Here is a 19793-nt window from a genome sequence, read left to right as displayed (position 1 = left end):
TCTTATTCACACCCTTTTACTATAAATTTGACATTTTTCTTTCATTCTTCGCATAGTTTTTCCTCACAAAAAAGGTTATTTCTCTCTCTCTCTCTCACAATTTTTTTGTTGATTTTTTTATTTTTCTTGCATCTCTGCTTTAGTATAATTGTGGTTTGTCATGAAATATCAAATCTCAACTTATATTCAAAGTAGGACCAAAACCGTAACTTTACTTTCTGGTATTAGTAGCAACAACGTTGCTAATTTCTTCTGTTATGAATTCTAGGCGATGATTGGTAAGATTTTGATTACACCGTGATGAGTATTTGGTCTAACTTTGGTGGCCTTTCTATAAAGGTACTTGAAAATTTTCTCTTAATAACCTATATGAATTTGCTCCACTATCTGCTTAAAATGGATTTTGGCCATTCGCTTATCATCATGTACATAAATTATTGTTGACTCATTTCATCCACACCCTTTTCAAGGCAAAATAAATCATAATTATCAGAGTTAAGCTCTCTTTTATTTTTTGTACGTAATTTTAATTAAAGATACATGTGCTTTAACTACATATGAAGTGATATCCACTTTTTTAATAACTTTATGGGCAGAGAAGAGTATCACTGTATCAGGATGGAGAAAGCAAGGTAGTTATTTGAGGCCAAAGAAGAATACTTCATCCGCAATGGAGCAATGTTACTACAAAAGCAAATTACCTGCAACTGAGGTAGAGATATAGAGCCAATCAAGATTTTCTCTGCCAAGGACATCTAATAGGCTACTAATAACTTCAATCCTAATCTAATCCTCGGTGCTGAAATTGTAACATTCTACAAAGGAACACTAGATGAACGGGGACTAGCTATTAAAGTCAAAGGTCCTCCAACACATTGGCCCTTTGAGATGATAGTAGATTTCTCTTAAGTCAAGTCACAATAAAACAATTGATCAGCCACAAGAATGTTACGAGGCTACGGTTGCTACCTTGAAATTGAAAATCCCATTTTGATTTTTCAGCTCATCTCCAATGGCACCCTCTTTGATCATCTCCACGGCCAATGCAATGAGATTCTTTGCCGGATCTCATGGCTTGACCATGTAAGAATAGCCACTAAAATATCCTAAGCTCTTTGTTACATGGACTATGGTAGGCCAAGGCCAATAGTCTATTTGAATGTCAAATCATCAAATATATTTTGGATGATTCCTGGACGGCCAAACTATAAAATTTTGGTTTTTTGGTTTCAATTGCACTTGGAGAAGACTTTTTTCAAGGTAAATCCATTGATGGAACCATTGGATACATATACCCAGAATATCTGGACACACTACCTGTCACCGAAAAGTGTGATATTTATGGCTTTGGGGTTGAATTGGTGGAAGTCTTAACAAGTCATCATCCCGTAGAAATGTTCCTAGGGTATATAAATTTGGTAGATTGCTTTGTTTTGTCAATGGAAGAGAATTGCATATTGCAAATCGTTGATGATGTGGTGCTAAGTCAGGGAAGCAATGAATTGCATATTGCATATTGCTTTGTTGCCCACGTGGATCATGCTCAATGGGCCTCCACGAATTTGCTTGAGCCCATAACTCTTGGATGAGTCCGTTGAGTACATCCTTGAACTTCTTTGCTTGTGCTCTTGTAACCGGCCCACTTGGTTCTTGAACGAGATCCTTTGAAGCGGTGCCTTGATCTCCATCATTCCCCTCCCTTGAAAAGGATTTGCCCTCAAATCTTCACCTACATCAAAAGGACTCAAATCAGTAACATTAAAAGTGGCACTAACATTGTACTTACCAGGTAAATCTAGCTTGTAAGCATTGTCATTGATATGCTCAAGGACTTGGAAGGGACCATCTCCTCTTGGGAGCAATTTGGAACATCTTTTCGCCGGGAATCTTTCTTTTCTCATATGTAGCCAAACCCAATCTCCGGGTTCAAAAACCAGTTTGCAACGTCCCTTGTTGGCTTGTGTGGCATATTGCTCCGTTTTTCGCTCAATGTTGAGTCTTGCTTTCTCATGAATCTGCTTCACAAAGTCAGCTTTTTTTTTGCCATCTAAATTAACATGCTCCGTCAAAGGTAAAGGAGATAAATCCAATGGAGTTAAAGGATTAAACCCATACACAATTTCAAATGGCGAAAATTTGGTAGCAGAATGAACAGCTCTATTATATGCAAACTCAATATGTGGTAAACATTCTTCCCATGTTTTGATGTTCTTTCTAATGATTGCCCTCAATAGAGTAGACAAAGTCCTATTTACTAATTCAGTTTGACCATCAGTTTGTGGATGACAAGTAGTGGAAAACAATAGCTTAGTACCTAGCTTACACCACAAAGTTTTCCAAAAATAGCTCAAGAACTTAGCATCTCTATCCGAAACAATTGTCCTAGGCATGCCATGTAATCTCACAATCTCTCTAAAGAACAAATCAACAACATGTGAAGCGTTATCCGTTTTGTGACATGGAATAAAATGTGCCATTTTAGAAAATCTATCCACGACCACAAAAATTGAATCTCTTCCATGTTTAGTCCTAGGCAATCCTAACACAAAATCCATTGAAATATCAATCCAAGGCTCACTAGGAATTGGTAAAGCAGTATACAAACCGTTGGGCTGCACTTTGGATTTAGCTTGCCTACATGTGACACATCTACCACAAATCCGTTCGACATCTCGTTTCATGTGAGGCCAATAAAAGTGTTCATGCAAAATAGCTAAAGTCTTTGCAACTCCAAAATGTCCCATTAATCCCCCACCATGTGATTCCTGCACTAATAACTCCCTCATAGAACAATTAGGCACGCATAACTTATTTTTTCGAAATAGGAATCCATCAAGCTTAAAGAACTTACCAGAGGCGATTTTCTCACAAGCTCGATATTCCTCATGAAATTCGTGGTCTTCAGCATATAATTCTTTAATGTGTTCAAAACCAAGCAATTTTGCATCATGTGTGGAAAGTAAGGCATACCTGTGAGAAAGTGCATCGGCGACTACATTCTCCTTACCTTGCTTGTACCGAATGACGTATGAAAACGTCTCTATAAACTCCACCCATCGTGCATGCCTTTTGTTTAGCTTGTGTTGGCACTTCAAGTGTTTCAAGGACTCATGATCAATGTGGATCACGAACTCCTTAGGCCATAGGTAGTGCTGCCACGTCTCTAAAACTCGAACCAATGCATACAACTCCTTGTCATAAGTTGGGTAGTTTAAGGCTGCCCCGCTGAGTTTCTCGCTGAAGTAAGCAATTGGTCGTCCTTCTTGCTTAAGAACGGCTCCTATACCAATAGCTGAAGCATTACATTCAATTTCAAACGTTTTAAAAAAATTGGGCAAAGACAACAAAGGTGCATTAGTCAGCTTCTCTTTGATTAATTGAAATGCCTTCTCTTGTTCTTCTCCCCACCGAAATCCAACGTTCTTCTTGATCACTTCAGTAAGCGGTGCGGCTAAGCTATTGAAGTCCTTCACAAACCGCCGGTAGAAACTAGCAAGTCCATGAAAACTACGAACATTACCTATACTTGTGGGGCTCGGCTAATCTTGGATTGCACGTACCTTCTCTGCATCAACCTGTATACCTTGTGCACTAACAACAAATCCCAAAAATACAAGCTTATCGGTGAAAAAAGTGCACTTATTTAAATTAGCAAACATCCTTTCTTTCCTTAGCACATCTAAAACGGATTTCAAATGTACTACATGATCGTCTATGTTTTTGCTATAAATGAGTATATCATCAAAATAGATAACAACAAATCTGCCTATAAATGCATGCAAAACATGGTTCATAAGTCTCATAAAGGTGCTCGGAACATTAGTCAAACCAAAAGGCATAACTAACCATTCATACAAACCATATTTTGTTTTAAAGGCGGTTTTCCATTCATCTCCTTCTTTTATCCTAATTTGATGATAACCACTTTTTAAATCAATCTTAGAAAATATGCAAGAACCATGCAGCTCATCTAACATATCATCTAAGCGTGGGATAGGATGACGATACTTTACCATTATGTTGTTGATGGCTCGGCAATCAACGCACATTCTCCACGTCCCATCCCTCTTAGGTACAAGTAAGACCGGAACTGCACATGGGCTCATGCTCTCCCTCACGTGCCCTTTCTCCAACAATTCACTTACCTGCTGTTGAAGCTCCTTTGTCTCCTCGAGATTGCTCCTATAAGCTGGTCGGTTTGGAATGGTTGCACCGGGAACAAAATCAATTTGATATTCAATCCCTCGGTTTGGAGGTAACCCATGTGGTGTTTCCTCGGGGAAGGCATCCTCGTACTCCTACAAAAGAGAAACAATAGAACTAGGCAAAGCAAGGTCAAGTTCGTTAGTGTTTAAAAGTGCCTCTTTGTACAAAAGTACAATCATCGGCTTATTTGAAAACATTGCTTGCTTGATCTCACTCACTTTTGCATAGAAATTCTTTTGTTTTCTCTCTAATTTTCTCTCAAGGGCTGAACTTTGATTTTCTTTTTCTCCCTCATTTTTCTCGGCCTCTCTCTGATTTTCACTCTTTTTCTTTTGCTCACTCTCTTTCTTTTGATCATTCTCCTTTTGTAATCTTACTTGATCCTCGTATACTTGCTACGGTGTCAATGGTACAAGAGTGATTGATCGTTGATTAAGTACAAAAGAGTACTTGTTCGTAAAGCCATCATGCTTTACTTACCTATCGAACTGCCATGGACGCCCTAGTAATAAGTGTCCCGCTTGCATCGGTACTACATCACACAACACCTCATCCTCATATTTACTGATTCAAAATGCAACTAACACTTGCTTGTTCACCCTGATCTCACCACTATCATTTAGCCATTGCAACTTGTACGGTCTAGGGTACTTTACCATGGGCAATCCCAATTTCTCCACCATAATTGTGCTTGCAACATTAGTACAACTACCACCATCAATAATCATACTACATACCTTGTCTTTAACGTAGCACCTAGTGTGAAAGATGTTCTCCCGCTGTATTTCATCAACTCCTTTTGCTTGCAAGCTTAATGCTCTCCTCACCACCAATGTCTATGCGCCAGGGGCTAAATACTCCTTCTCGGAAACATCCTCTAATGGCGGCATGTCGTCGGTGTCGGAATCTTCATCATCGGTCACAATTTCACCATTGGCTTGCAACACCATGACTTGCTTGTTTGGACATTGACTTGCTATGTGGCCCCTGCTTTGACATCTAAAACATTTAATATCATGATTCCTAGAGGTAGAGGCTTCATTTTTACCTTGAGGAACGTGGCTGGTGGTCGCGGACTTGGGTTCGGGTTTGGGCGTTTGTAACATGGATGTCAATATCGTACCGTACCGGCCGGAATATACCGTACCGGCCAGCAATCCGGTACACTTAACCCCCCTGTTTCGTACCAGAAAAAATACCGGCCGTACCGGCCAATTTCGGGCAATACCGGCCGGTACAGAAAAAAGTTTTTTTTTTTTTTTTTTTTTTTTTTTTTTTTTTTAAGTTTTGTAATTTTTGAATTTTTGTTAGGACAAAATGGTAACTTATTTGTATTAACTTATTAGTATTATTTGTTTTCTTAGTATGCAATGATAACTTTTAAGCTTTCTATTTTATTTTTTTATTTTTTTCCCTTTTAATTGATACTAAAGTCTAAAACCATGAATAACTAGTTCTAAATTGAGGAAATGTTTTATGGTAAACTTTTATATTTATTATAATATATATATACACAAACACATACATACATATATATATATATATATATTTATATTTATAAATATAAAAAATAGCGGTAAACCCGAAACGGTACACCGGTATTGACCGGTATCCAAAATATATCGTATCGGTGGCCAAACCGGTACGGTATTGACATCCTTAGTTTGTAACTTGTCCAACGGCCTAGCATGACTCGATTTCCAAGAGGTAGAACTAGAGTTATGGCCTGCACATGTCCCATTCCCTCTCTTGAGTTGTTGTTCCACTTTGATAGCCATATGCACCATATCTGCCAATTCCACATAATGCTGCATCTCTACCTTATCATGGATCTCCCAGTTTAAGCCAAGCAAAAATCTAGCCATTGTAGCCTCCCGATCCTCTTCTACATTAGCGCAGATCATAGCAATCTCCATCTCCTTGTAGTAATCCTCTACGCTTCGACTCCCTTGTCTAAGACCTTGTAGCTTTTTGAACAACTCTCGGTAGTAGTAACTTGGAACGAATCGCTTTCTCATCACTACTTTCATCTCCTCCCATGTGTTTATTGGGTATTCTCTATTCTGCCTTCTGTTTATCACAAGCTGATCCCACCAAGTAATAGCATATTCAGAAAATTCAATCACGGCTAATTTTACCTTCTTTGTCTCGGAGTAATTGTGGCAATCAAACACGAACTCCATCTTCTTCTCCCACTCAAGATATGCCTCAGGATCAGACCTACCTTGAAAGGACGGAATCTTCATCTTAATACCACCCAAGTTGTTATCTTCGCGATTCCTAGCTTCTCTAAATCTTCCTCCAGGTCTCCTATTGCTAACAATGGAATCCCGATCTTCTTCTTCATCAAAACCAGACCCATAATGCTCTTCATCCTCCTCCCTCGGTGGAACTCTTTCCCTTCTACGCAAATTACGACCGTTTTGTGGTTGCTCCTCACATCTATTCTCCATTTGATCTATCCGTTCATGAACCTGCGCCATCTCCATCTTCATCACACGCCTCATCTCACTCATCATGACCTCCAAAAACGCTTTCAAATCAGCCAATTTTGTATCATCTTCGGCAATGCTCTTACCACTATCGTGAGACATGATTGCTGCAAAACAAAGGTTAGAAGAAGAAAAAAAAAAAAAAAAAGGAACCTCACGAATCACTCCCTTACGTGTTTACACTCAAGAATGTGGATCACTCTCCACTCGTGTTTCACTCAAAATAATATGGCTTTTACCCTCTAATGTTCTCACCACTCTTGCCTTTTTCCACTCGATAATTCTCTTTCAGTTCTTTTGAAACTAAACAAACACCTCAAAATTTCCAGCAATAATTCACCAAGAACTAATCAAGGAATCTCAGATTTGAACATAAGGAATATGGAAATTTTCATATTAGAATTAGAAGGAATATGGAAATTTTCAGATTAGAATTAGAAGGAATATGGCAATTTTGGAATTTTGGAAGCACAGAATAGTGAATTTTTATTTTTTTTTGTTCGGACTCCTTTCTGTCTTCTTCTTCGAGTCTCTCTCTTTTTTTTTTTCTTTTTTTTTTTTAATTTTTATAATCAACAAATAGCTTTTGAGAATAATGAAATAAGATTTCGAAATAACTAAGAGATGTGAGACCAGACCAATAGTTTAGACATCAACAAGACAAACAAAGATTGAACAGATAGGGTAAAGGAAATTTAGCTAAGAAGAGATAAATATGTTAAAGGATAGGCAAACCTGAACTAGAAACCTTGCTCTAATACCAAATGATGTAAACCCCGTCAAGAATAACGAGACCCAACAACGAAAGGGAACCCAAGATCGTTCTATGGATAGATTCAAATGGGAGACCTCGACCCGTTGTTTATGACAAACAAGAACCTCGGTATAAGGAAGACGCCACAAACGGTGGTGGAAACTCCATTTGATAAGTCGAGATGAACGCCACAAGAATTCCCGATAAGTTCAAGTAGTTCTTCAAAGAACCAAAGAGAATAAACCTCACAAGTTTTATCAATAATATCTTTGAAAAACGTTTACAGACTTAGATGACTATTTAAGGGCTCCTTAAAACTTGACAGACAAGAAAATATATTCTAAAATAACTCCTAATTGATACCTAACAATATTAGGAATAAAATTTGACTTAAAAAACATTAAATGCACCTAAAAACAAGAAAATAAATCACCTAAACCTAGAATAACGTTTTTTATAAACCCAAAATATTTCATGCCAATTCTTAGCCTTGACTGGATCCTTCTAGAACTTGAATCAAGGTGATGATTTTTTGTTGCCCACATGGATCATGCTTAATGGGCCTCCACGAATTTGCTTGATCCCATAACTCTTGGATGAGTCCGTTGAGTACATCCTTGAGCTTCTTTGCTTGTGCTCTTGTAACCGGCCCAATTGGTACTTGAACAAGATCCTTCGAAGCGGTGCCTTGATCTCCATCAAATCTATGGCAGGCCATTTACTGGTCTATGCCTCAATTGTAGCCTTCCTTTTCAAATTAGAGTTTCTTTTACCACCAAACTCATAATAAACATGAACTAATCAAATCCACAATAAACCCCATTTTTTGTGTGTTAAATGAACATTACTATTCACTCTATCTTGTGCAAATTCCATAGCAAGTATCTTCGTCGCCTTGCAAAGGTTCTTCATTTCAAATTCTAAAGTCAACTGGTCACCTCATCCAATTAGATGTTCAAACTTGTAATTAGGTTTCTTAATTTGATAAGCGGAACTTCAATTTGACAAAAAATCATTAAGAACTTCAATAGCACAAAATTTGGCCTAAGTCCTAATCTTAACAATTTTAATTCTTTGATTTATCCCAAATTTTGATGTTTTCTCCCAATTGGTGTTACCAAACCCTAAATAAATATCCCAATTACTTATTATTTTATCCAATTTGGTTACATCCTAATCGGATTGAAAAACCATAATTTTAATAATAAGCCTAATACCTTACTATATCTTTTGTTAAATCCTACAGTGAAACATTGAGAAAATTAGGAGTTTCAATATTTAATTGGGGCCCTTAATTACATTATTGAGCAATCAATTTGAAGAATCGATAAACACAAAATTCCCAATTTGTCTATATCTATACATATTTAAAAGCTGAAGCGTAGTATTTATTGTTACTACGCTCTTGTTAAGCCACATCAACGGCCACACTAGCTTTCTTTTTCTTTTTCTTTTTTCCTTCCTTTTGCAATTAGCATTTTCCCATTTATTACACCATCACATTATATATATTACTCTCTCTCTCTCTCTCTTAAATAAAGTTTCCCTAAATTTTTTCTTTCCCATAAATTCAATTGACTCTTAATTCAAACTTCCTTCAACTCTATGACTCTCCCTCTCTCCGGTCAAGTAGTCATGAAAACCATTCAATTGCCACCCTATTATAATTATTTTTAACATAAATTCAATTCACCTTTAATTCAAACTTCCTTCAGCTCTATGACTTTCTCTCTCTCTCTCCCTAATCAAGCAGTTATGAAAACCGTTCAAATGCTATTATAATTTTTTTAAAACTATTGATTTGTTACCTATATATATTTGCAATTGTTCTACCCCACTTTTGCAAATTTTGAAAGTTTATCTCAAGTTTGTTCTTTTTTTTTTTTTTTTTTTTTTTTTTTTTTTTTTTTTTTAATCCCGTATATTCTCTAGGTTTTCCTGGTTAATTTTGTTGGCGATGTTCCATTGGAGATCTCAAGTACCAACAACATTGGTTCCCATAAACCAACAAAAATACTCTCAAAGCCATGCTAAAGAATACAATAAAAGAATTTTAGTGGGATCTAGCTACTATTGTTTATTCAAGTCTCACTCTTTTGGAGCTCATAATTGGAAACTAAATGCAGTTGCAAAAACAATAACGGAGTTGATATTGATACTTTTGAGTTACGTTTGAGTAGGCTTCATTGGAGCTGTTTTCTCCATTGCCACAATTTTTTCAGACAAAGCTACTTTAAGTCCACCAAAGAAATGTACAAGTCTTTTATGTATTACATTGAAATGTCATTCTTGGGTTTTTTTTTTTTTTAATATATATATATATATTTTTTAAGAATCTTCTTGCTAGAATTTTCGTGGTAGTGATAGTTTTCCCTAAATCGTTGCCACTAAGAAATTTAAAGGTTTTGGCATATGTCAATATTCAATGACCATTAAAACTCCAACAAGAAGTGGTGCATTTTGCACTGAATCTATGTAAGCTACTTATCACAAGATAATAAGGTGGGTCATAGAAGAAGAAAAATATCCAATACCAATGTTGATTTCTCTTTTGATTTTATCACTATCGATCAAATTGAGTTCCTTTTATGACAAACATGATGAGCAATGACACTTCAGGAATTGTTGAACTATAGGAACTGCCAAAAAAAATTGGGTTTCTTAGGGAATAGAAGTAGGGAATCACCTTGCATTTCAGTATTGTAAAGTTGTAATTTACAACTATGCTTTTTTTTGCTTTTATTCCATGCCAAATTTGATTGTAATTATGTTCAATCTTATGTACGCTGTATTTCATGTGGGTTTTTATTTGAAAGGGTTACGTGTGAGAGAAAGAGAGTGCGAAGACTCAAGGATAATTGAAGACTAAAGTTGTTTTCGCAGGTAGCTCTCGAGTAAGCTTCCCGTGAAGTGATGCATGTGCCCTGCACGTGATTGGAATGCGAACAGTCAGGATAGGATGGAGTAGCTGGTTTTCACGAGTGTTTCGCAGGTAAGACCTTCCCACGAGACACCCGCGAAACATTCTGTTTTTCCAGATTGTCATTTCTGATACACACTATCTGTACTTGCACTATATATACCCAAATATGTTGAGGAGTGCTTCTGAGAGAAAACCCTAGCCACAAACATTGAGGGGTTTCTGTTTCTCTCATTGGGTTTCCATAATACTTTTTCTATGTCTTTTTATTTTTATACTTTTCTTGGGAGTTATATACAATTGAAAAGCTATTTGACAACATTTCAAATGATCAAATGGCAATGAAACTTAATCATAGCACAACAGTAAGCTGTCAACAATTACAAACTTACCATTATTTGCAAAATCAAACATTGTGTTTTAATCCACAGACTGTGTTTAAGGAACCACCGCAAAAGGATGGAATCAAGAAAAGTCTAGAACAGACTTTTGTCAACAAAACATCTGAAGTTATTGATACAAAACCATTCCCACACACAAATAATGATCCAAGTGATCCACCCACAAATAATGTTGATACCACAACAGTAAGCTTTCTACTGCTATATTTATTTGCAAATTCATTCAAAAAAAAATATCTACAATATAATTTAATAAACATACTTTGGTGTAGGAAACATTGGAGAATTATGAAATCAAGAAAAGAGCAGATCAAACTTCAGACAAAAACACATTTCAAGTTCTTAATACAAAACCATTAACAAACGCAAATAATGATGCAAGTGGATCAAAACAAGAAGACAATGATTATGCCATCCCATCAATGAGTTCTGCCTCTAATGTTGAAGATGCGGAACCAAATGACGATAACCTATTCCTTCAAGATATGATCAATCATCGAAAAGCTACGAAACAAAAGTCATCAACGAAGAAGAAGCTTCAAAGACGCAAATGATATTGGAATTTTATATTTTCCTACCTATATGAACTTATTTCAGAGTTGTATTATTTCTTCATATTGTGTCAAAAAAATAAAATCAAATACTTTCCTGCATTAATAATAAAAGCTTTTTGGAAAATCAAATTGTTATCCAATTAAGCATTAGCACTGATAAAATCAATACCAGCCAGCAACTATAGCTACTTCTATTTCATGAAATATACTCATTTAAGTTTAATTACAAACTTCATTATTTGACAATCAAAACATCATCTTTTAATTTAACATCTAAATTAAACAACATCCTCCAAATCTATTAAAATATATATTTTTTTTCTCTCATCTTTTATTATTATTATTTTTTTATAAAAAACGTGTTAAAATACAAACAATGTTGTATTTAAAAAAAAAATTAATAATTCATTTAGGTGGGTTTCATTTGATTGAAGAACTTAAATATACTACCACCAACTACTGTGCCAAATTCTTACCCATTACCACCACACATATACTGCTTTCAATAATTGATTCATTAGTAATTTTTAATATCAAATTTTATAACTGAATGTCGTTAGAAAAATAAAAGGACCTCTTTATGTTGCTCAATATTGCTGTAACTTAACACCCAAAAACAATATTTTATTTTACCTTTAAACATAATTTACAAATTTTTTATTGCAAAGACTCTTCAACATCCTCTGTTTTCGATTATCTAATAAATCGGTTCATGAAAGTATATTACCTTTCCATTTATTTCAAAACTTACACCATCCCAGTCCGAATCAAACATGAAGCTTTCAAATCATTTGCCTTTCACAACCAAATACTTCAATTATTTATGAAAATTTCCCATTTTTAAAAATATAATGAACCTGTCATCTCTTCTCCATAATATTCTAATATTCTTACAATTAAAATCATACAAATATTTTATTGTTATCAACTAAAATTATTAAAAAAAATCTATATTACGTCATCCTATTTAAACATAATTTATATGAATCTATTAAAAAATGGTGGCAAGTATATCTTTCACTGTAAAAAGGCAAAGGTTGAAGAGGATGAAGATTGAACAATTCAAACGACTCCTACACTAATGAACATCACTCACATGCTACTTCAAGGTCTGTCTTTAGGTAGCCACGTGTTTATGTTATTACACCATATCATGGGACAAGATATAAATTTAAAAAACAAACTGACAATCACCAAAATTAATAACTTTGTCTTAAGTAAATGATGTGGACATTAATCAATTTGCAACTATTTACATGTATTTAATAATACATTTTTTGGGTCCCTGTTATATAGATATTGTCATAGGAACGTTATAGGTTGTGCTATTTAGCATATACAGATTATTAGGATAGGATACATATTTTAGTGTCTTTTGTCTTGTTTTGTAGAGATTTCTTTTCCCTATCTTTGTTCGTTTGGATGCCTCTCTTTCAGTTACTTCTGCCAAAATTCAATACTTGCTCATCAATAGATATCCAACAGTTGTAAGTGAATTTTTGTTGCTTGCTATTCTCCTTATTCAAACAGCCAAGAAAATGAATAAACTTCTCCCCTTCTCTACTCTGATTTAAAGAACAAAAAATCAACTCGCAGGTGGCAATTAGGTAATACTTTCTTAATTACTTCATGATTTGCGTAAATGAAGTTTCACATTTCTTAATTACTATTTCAAATACTAATCTCCAATAATACAAAATAAATTCCATGACCAAAACATCCAATCACCATAAAAGAAATTGTTACACACAACGTGCGGGTCCACGACTAGTATATATAAAAAGCAGAGACCTCACGTGAGAAAGCATGAGGTTCTATCAATTGGCACATTGTATGATATTCTTTTCATTTAGGCTTCCAACTTATTTACATTTAGCATTTATGTCAAATTATTAAGTACTGACAAATGCATTTATTTCAATGTTTTTTTTTTTTTTTTTTAAATGGGAAAAGGCAAATTTTTTTTATAAATTTATAACTCATTGCTTTAAATAGATACGGATGGATTTAAAAAGTCATGGGAAATATAAGAATTCCATAATTTTTCTCACAATATCTTGGGTATTCTTTTAGAGAGGTATGTTAATTTTCAAAATATTATGTTCATTTAAAATAATTTGTTTAGATTTTATGTATACGTTTTTTCCTATGTATTTAGGCTTATTTTTTCATATTATGTGCCAATATATATTTTGGATATTTCGTATGATGCATATACTTGGTAAGGATTTGTTTTTGGCTACTTTTAGTTCAATTAAAATTTGTAGGTGAAAATGTGAAATTTGTGATTTGGTGACATTTATTGGTTGCATGAATTAGAAGAATTTTTCCCCCAATGTATTTAGTTTAAATTTAGTTTTAGTAAAACCTTCTTATATTAACTATGACTAACAATAATATTATTCATAAAATCAATAAAACATAAATAATTTCTTAACAAATTTATCAAAATACACCGCCCATCGCGCAGGATACCAGGTAGTAGTTCCAAAAGGCAGTAGATAATAGGAGGTCATCTTGTTCCATTTTTAGCCCAGGTTAGAGTAATGGCGGTTACATTTACATCTCAGACACAAAATGATAAGAAATTTTCTTCTCTTCCTAGTTCCTCCTCTTTTTGAGGCCAAAGAATTAGACAACAAAACTCAAAAACACTTTTTTTTTTCTTATTTTGAGAACACAAACACATCATTTCCAACCATGTAACAACCGTACGTGTCATTTTTGGAAAAAAAAAGAATTTGGTATTTGAATAAAAAAGAATCGCAAAGTCATTCTGTCTATTTTTTTTTTCAGAAGCCCATTCTGTCTAAATTGACTATATTCAATTGAAAGGTTATCGTCTTGAAATGGCAAAACCATACTACATTCCGTTATTGAAGGATGACCAGTTATCTGTATCATCCAAAGACACAGCAAAACTGAGTTATAAAAGCAGAGGAAAGCAGAGTCTCTTTACTATCTCTAGCCACAAAATTTTATTCTTTGGTTTTGTGACTTGAGAGAGTTGATAGGGAAAAAAAATGGCCCTTTCTTTTCTCCCCTCGCTTCTTTTATCCCTTGTTGTTTTCTTTCTTTTGCATACCACCACCAATGGCGCTAAAAAGGTAACAACATTTTGGTTTCTGATCAATGTTGTCATTCAAAGTTCTATGTTTTTTGTTTTCATGAAAAGGTTTTGATATTTTATGCATGTGAATAAAATTTCAAGTGCTAAATGTATGTCATTACCAGTATTGATCTGGGTATTTGATAGACTTCTATAACTGTTTCATCAATGGCCTTAATTTTTACATCTTGGTGCAGTCTTATATTGTGTACATGGGAGCACAATCGCATCTATTTGATGCTTCATTGCAAGAACTTGACAGTGTGACGAATTCTCATTTAGACTTGCTTGGATCATTCGTAGGAAGGTATAAAATTTGATAACAGGAGTCCTGTATAACTTATGTTCTTCTTTCTTTTTTCTTTTTGGTCAATGTTGAATAAAAATGACAACTTTATCATTTATAAATTTCTTGCACAGTACTGTGAAGGCTAAGGATGCAATCATTTACTCTTATACAAGACATATCAATGGTTTTGCTGCAATTCTTGATGAGAAAGAAGCAGCAGAGATTGCAAGTGAGGAATACAATCTAATTCAGTTCTCTGGATTTTATATTGATGGCTCTGTTTCTGTCCCTGCTGCAAGCTAAATTTATGCAGTTGGGACCATATCTGACAATGGCTGTGTTTTCACTTGCAGAGGATCCAAAAGTAATATCAGTATTCCCAAACCTACCAAGAAAACTGCACACAACCCGGTCGTGGGAATTTCTTGGGCTTACTAAAGATGGACAAATTCCTGATTCATCAGCATGGAAAGCAGGGAGGTATGGTGAAGACGTAATCATTGGAACCCTTGACACTGGTCAGTCTTATATTCTCTTTTACTTCAAGATTGATTGCTCATTCCTTTCAAAAAGTGTGAAGAAATATGAAAATGTTGCATGCATGTTTCTAGCCCAACTAACTTCTTTGTACAAGCCCTTAAAGTTGGCTATGATGAAAACCATTTGCTTTGTGTTACTGCTTTGACATGAAAATATTTGGTTGTAACTCTCTCTCTATTAATTTCCCCATTGCTTAGGTCATCCACATTCACTTATTCTTATCTTTGCAACTTGATATTTGTTATCATTAACAATTTGCAACAGTTAGAATCACTAAAGAAATAAATCTCAATTATCCACATATGCAATATGTTCACGTGTATATATAAAAAAAATATTTGTGCAAATTTTCCTATGTTAATTGCTATTTTGTTTTGACATTTTATGGTGTACCCTCTTTTGTCAATGGGATTGTGCTAGGTGTTTGGCCGGAATCAAGGAGCTTCCAAGATACGGGGCTTGGTCCCGTCCCAGCCAAATGGCGTGGCATCTGTCAACCTGGCCATGAAGATGGAGTTCGTTGCAACAGGTCTTCTTTTTTCCCTCCATTTATGCCAATTTTCTCGAAAAATTTTGAATAGGAAATACCTCATTAGATTGTGTGTATTGCCTTAATGAGTTCATATTGAAAGAGTCTATGATTACTATGAAGTAGATTACGTTGATAACCAAAAAGAGACAGAATTTTGATTTTGATAACAGAAATGAGTTTATAAATTTTGAAAAGCTATTGAAAGAATAAAGGTGGTTCATCATCACACTTGAAAACAAAGTATGTGCTAATTTAGCTTCATGGTAATTATCAGGTCTTAAATGCTTAAGTAAATTTTCAAAGCAAAGAACAACATGGAATGGCTTCTAATGTAATATGATTAGATAGAAATCACCCTCTAGTCGTTCTTGTTAAGTCAATCTGGTATTTGCTTGTGTTTCTACCAAGAAAGGCTTCCTTATATGCTCTCTATTCTCGTATGTTCACATTTGAATATGGCCAGGCTTCACCGTTTTTAATTGTTATGTATGCAGGAAGTTGATTGGAGTTCGGTACTTCAACAAAGGTTATGCTGCAGCATTAAAAACTCCTCTTAACGAATCCCTTAACTCTGCTCGTGATCTGGAGGGCCATGGCACCCATACCTTATCTACCGCTGGTGGTAACTTTGTACCCAACGCTGGTATTCTTAACATTGCCAATGGCACTGCTTCAGGTGGATCACCAAGAGCCCGTGTGGCTGCCTACAAGGTCTGCTGGCCACAAACCGAGACTGCTGGCAGCTGCTATGATGCAGATATCATGGCTGCCGTTGATGCTGCAATTAGTGATGGTGTTGATGTGCTCTCAATTTCTCTTGGTGCCACTGTTCAGAATGAATTTTTCATGGATGGGATATCAATAAGTTCCTTCCATGCTGTTAAGAATAATATTGCTGTGGTTTGCTCAGCTGGCAATTCTGGACCAGATTGGGAGACTGTAACAAATGCGGCTCCATGGATTTTCACAGTTGGGGCTAGTACAACAGACAGGAATCTTGCTAACTATGTTTCTCTTGGAAACAAGAAGCAAATCGAGGTATTGTGTATCTTATTTTTCACGGTCCACGTATAAAAATATTCAAGGGATTAATTTCATTATGCATATAACACAAAACTGAGTTATGGCTAGCCAAGTTCTGCGCTGTAGGCTTATTCAGCTATGCCCTTACATTGAATCTGCAACAATTAGATGATTCTTAATACTAAGGTGCTTTGCCTTTGGCATTGCAGTTGGATAAGGTGGGAGTTCAATCCTACCATTTTTTTTTCCATATAATGCATATTCAATAGAGCATTATTGATAAACTAGTTGTGGAAAGGACCAGGAATTTTTAAAAATTTCCTCCAAATGCAACTTTTGACAAGAAATATGTAAGTTATCCTTATTCATTACATGAAAACAGTTGTAGTGACATTCATAATTTTCATTGTTAGGGAGTAAGTCTTTCAGCTTCAGGCGTGCCAGGTGGAAAGTTCTATCCATTGATCAGTGCTGAAAATGCCAATATTGCAAACGTATCCACCACATCCGCGTAAGCACAACCACTCCATGTCCTCAATATAACACAAATATAATTTTGTAATATCAAATTTTATGATTACCTTTCTTCAATTCTCTACCATATAAAACTGAGTTTTTTTTTTTTTTTTTTTTTTTTTTTTTTTTCCCAATCTTTTCTGGTAGTCTGGTTTGTTATGCTGGAAGTCTTGATCCCATAAAGGTGAAAGGCAAGATTGTGTTGTGTCTACGAGGGGAGAATGCAAGAATTGAAAAGGGTACTGAGTGTCTTAGGGCAGGTGCTGTAGGTATGATATTGGCTAATAGTGAGATTGATGGGAATGATCTTTCAGCTGATCCTCATGTGCTACCTACTTCACATATAAAATATACTGATGGCCAAATCATATTTGCTTACCTTAACGGAACCAAGTACTTATCTTTTTCACTTCTTACAGTCATTTTTGAACTAGTTAGACCCAAGACTATTTTCTAACAAGTTATAATTCTTATGAATGGATATTTCATTGTAATAGGAACCCCACTGCTTCCGTTACCGATGTAAAGACAGTATTAGGAGTAAAGCCAGCACCATTTATGGCTGCATTCTCATCTAGGGGACCCAGTAAAATTGAGCCAACAATTCTCAAGGTCTGCTAAGCAATTCAATCTTCAACATTTTTTTTTTTTAGCATTATTTTGAAGTATACATCATGTGTAGATTCTCTTATGTGCTTAACTTTTTGTGTCAATTGCAGCCTGATATCACTGGACCAGGAGTGAGCATACTTGCTGCTTTCACCGAAGCAGTAAGTCCCACTGGATTAGATAATGACCAACGCCGGTTTCCATACGCTGTACTCTCTGGCACTTCCATGTCATGTCCTCATGTTGCTGGCATTGTTGGCCTTCTCAAAACACAGTACCCTCACTGGAGTCCGTCAGCTATCAAATCTGCAATCATGACTACAGGTAAACATTCTCTTTAAGTTCATATTGCAAATCCTTCATACTGTGAAGTCAGAGAAGTGTCGCACATTCTTGTTCACCACCTCTAATCTTTCCATTTCCATTTTCAACTCCAGCAAAAACCCAAGATAACACCAGGAAGTCAATTCTGGATGCATCCACTGTCGAAGCGACACCATTTGCCTATGGTTCAGGACATGTGAACCCAAACAGTGCAATGGACCCTGGACTCATTTATGACGCTACCACTGAAGATTACTTGAACGTCTTATGTGCTCGTGGCTACAATGATACCATGATCCGATTATTTTCTCAGAAGCCTTATTCATGTCCCGATACTTTCAGTCTAGAGGACTTCAACTACCCTTCAATCGCAGTTCCTAACATCCAAGCACGCAATGTGACTCTTACTAGAACAGTAACTAACGTTGGTTCTCCAGGCACATACAAAGCGCGTGTTAGGCAGCCCTTTGAATTTTTCGTCACTGTCAAACCTAGTGTTTTGGAGTTCAAGACAACTGGTGAAAAGAAGACCTTCCAGGTTATTATTACGCCCAATTTTGCCAAATTAGGCACTAGAGCCGGCTATGTATTTGGAGATATGATTTGGTCAGACGGCAAGCACTCAGTCAGGAGTCCTATTGCAGTGAATCTTGCTAGCTAGAAATAAAAAAAATAGGTCCATTTTTAAGATGTTTTCATTTGCTAGAGCCTACGGTGTTCTATGTTGAAAGAACAGAATTCGTCTTTCCTCTTGGACACAATAATTATGTAATCCTAGTTCTAGTTGAAAATGAAAACAGAAACATCAAGATGATTTGATTATTTGATTGCCTTATGTATCTTATGCCTCTTTCTTGTTCCTTCAAACTGCATCACCACGTGTAAACCCCAAAATGTTGGCTTATTGGAATAATATTCTCATTTATCATGATGACTCATAAAGTTGTGACTTCAACATATTTCCAATAAAACTTTTTTTTTTTGGGTGGGCCATTTCGTCCCTCTCAATCTCCTAGGCTTTGCCTATGAATATGACAGGATTTAAACCCTGTAACATCTACTTCTTGACAAATGACAAGTACTCATCATCATTAGGCTAAGAAGGATTCAAACCTAAAAGTTTTATTTTTTATTTTTTATTTTTTTATGTTAACTTAAGTTTTTAATTACAATAGATTTTACCTTTTTATTTTGTGGATAGAATACAATAGATTTTATCTGTTAAACTAAACTTGAACCTACAGTTTCTCACCAAAAAAAAAAACTATAGCCCACATTTTATATACTATGTTGAACCAACCCGAGGTTCTTCAATGATGAAGTTCACAGTTGAGACCAACTCTTTGAACCTAGTTGTCAATTTGAATGAAATGTGGTGTGCCTCATATTTGCCATAATCTAATCTTGGAATGTTGAAAACCCGTTTGAAAAATCATCATCAATATATATATATATATATATATATATCTAAAAGGTAAAGCATAATATTTATTGTTGCTACGCTTCAATTGAGCTACATCGACG

General features: G+C 35.3%; 1 protein-coding gene and 1 pseudogene across 1 annotated transcript; one reads left to right on the top strand and one right to left on the bottom strand.

Moving 5' to 3' along the window:
- Positions 1 to 1481: 1481 nt before the first annotated feature.
- LOC126694041 (uncharacterized) lies at positions 1482 to 6236 on the bottom strand (annotated as a pseudogene).
- Positions 6237 to 7538: 1302 nt separating this feature from the next.
- LOC126694039 (subtilisin-like protease SBT5.4) lies at positions 7539 to 19111 on the top strand. The gene is made up of 12 exons (XM_050390066.1): positions 7539 to 7604; positions 8054 to 8118; positions 14630 to 14743; positions 14857 to 14954; positions 15079 to 15243; positions 15686 to 15794; positions 16292 to 16835; positions 17234 to 17331; positions 17484 to 17729; positions 17834 to 17948; positions 18056 to 18269; positions 18383 to 19111. The coding sequence occupies exons 1-12, from the start codon at positions 7539 to 7541 to the stop codon at positions 18928 to 18930; spliced, it is 2382 nt and encodes a 793-aa protein (XP_050246023.1). The 3' UTR covers positions 18931 to 19111.
- Positions 19112 to 19793: the final 682 nt, after the last annotated feature.

Source organism: Quercus robur, chromosome 8, assembly GCF_932294415.1.
Source record: "Quercus robur chromosome 8, dhQueRobu3.1, whole genome shotgun sequence".
Classification (NCBI taxonomy): domain Eukaryota; kingdom Viridiplantae; phylum Streptophyta; class Magnoliopsida; order Fagales; family Fagaceae; genus Quercus; species Quercus robur.
This window is presented reverse-complemented; position numbering and strand designations above follow the sequence as displayed.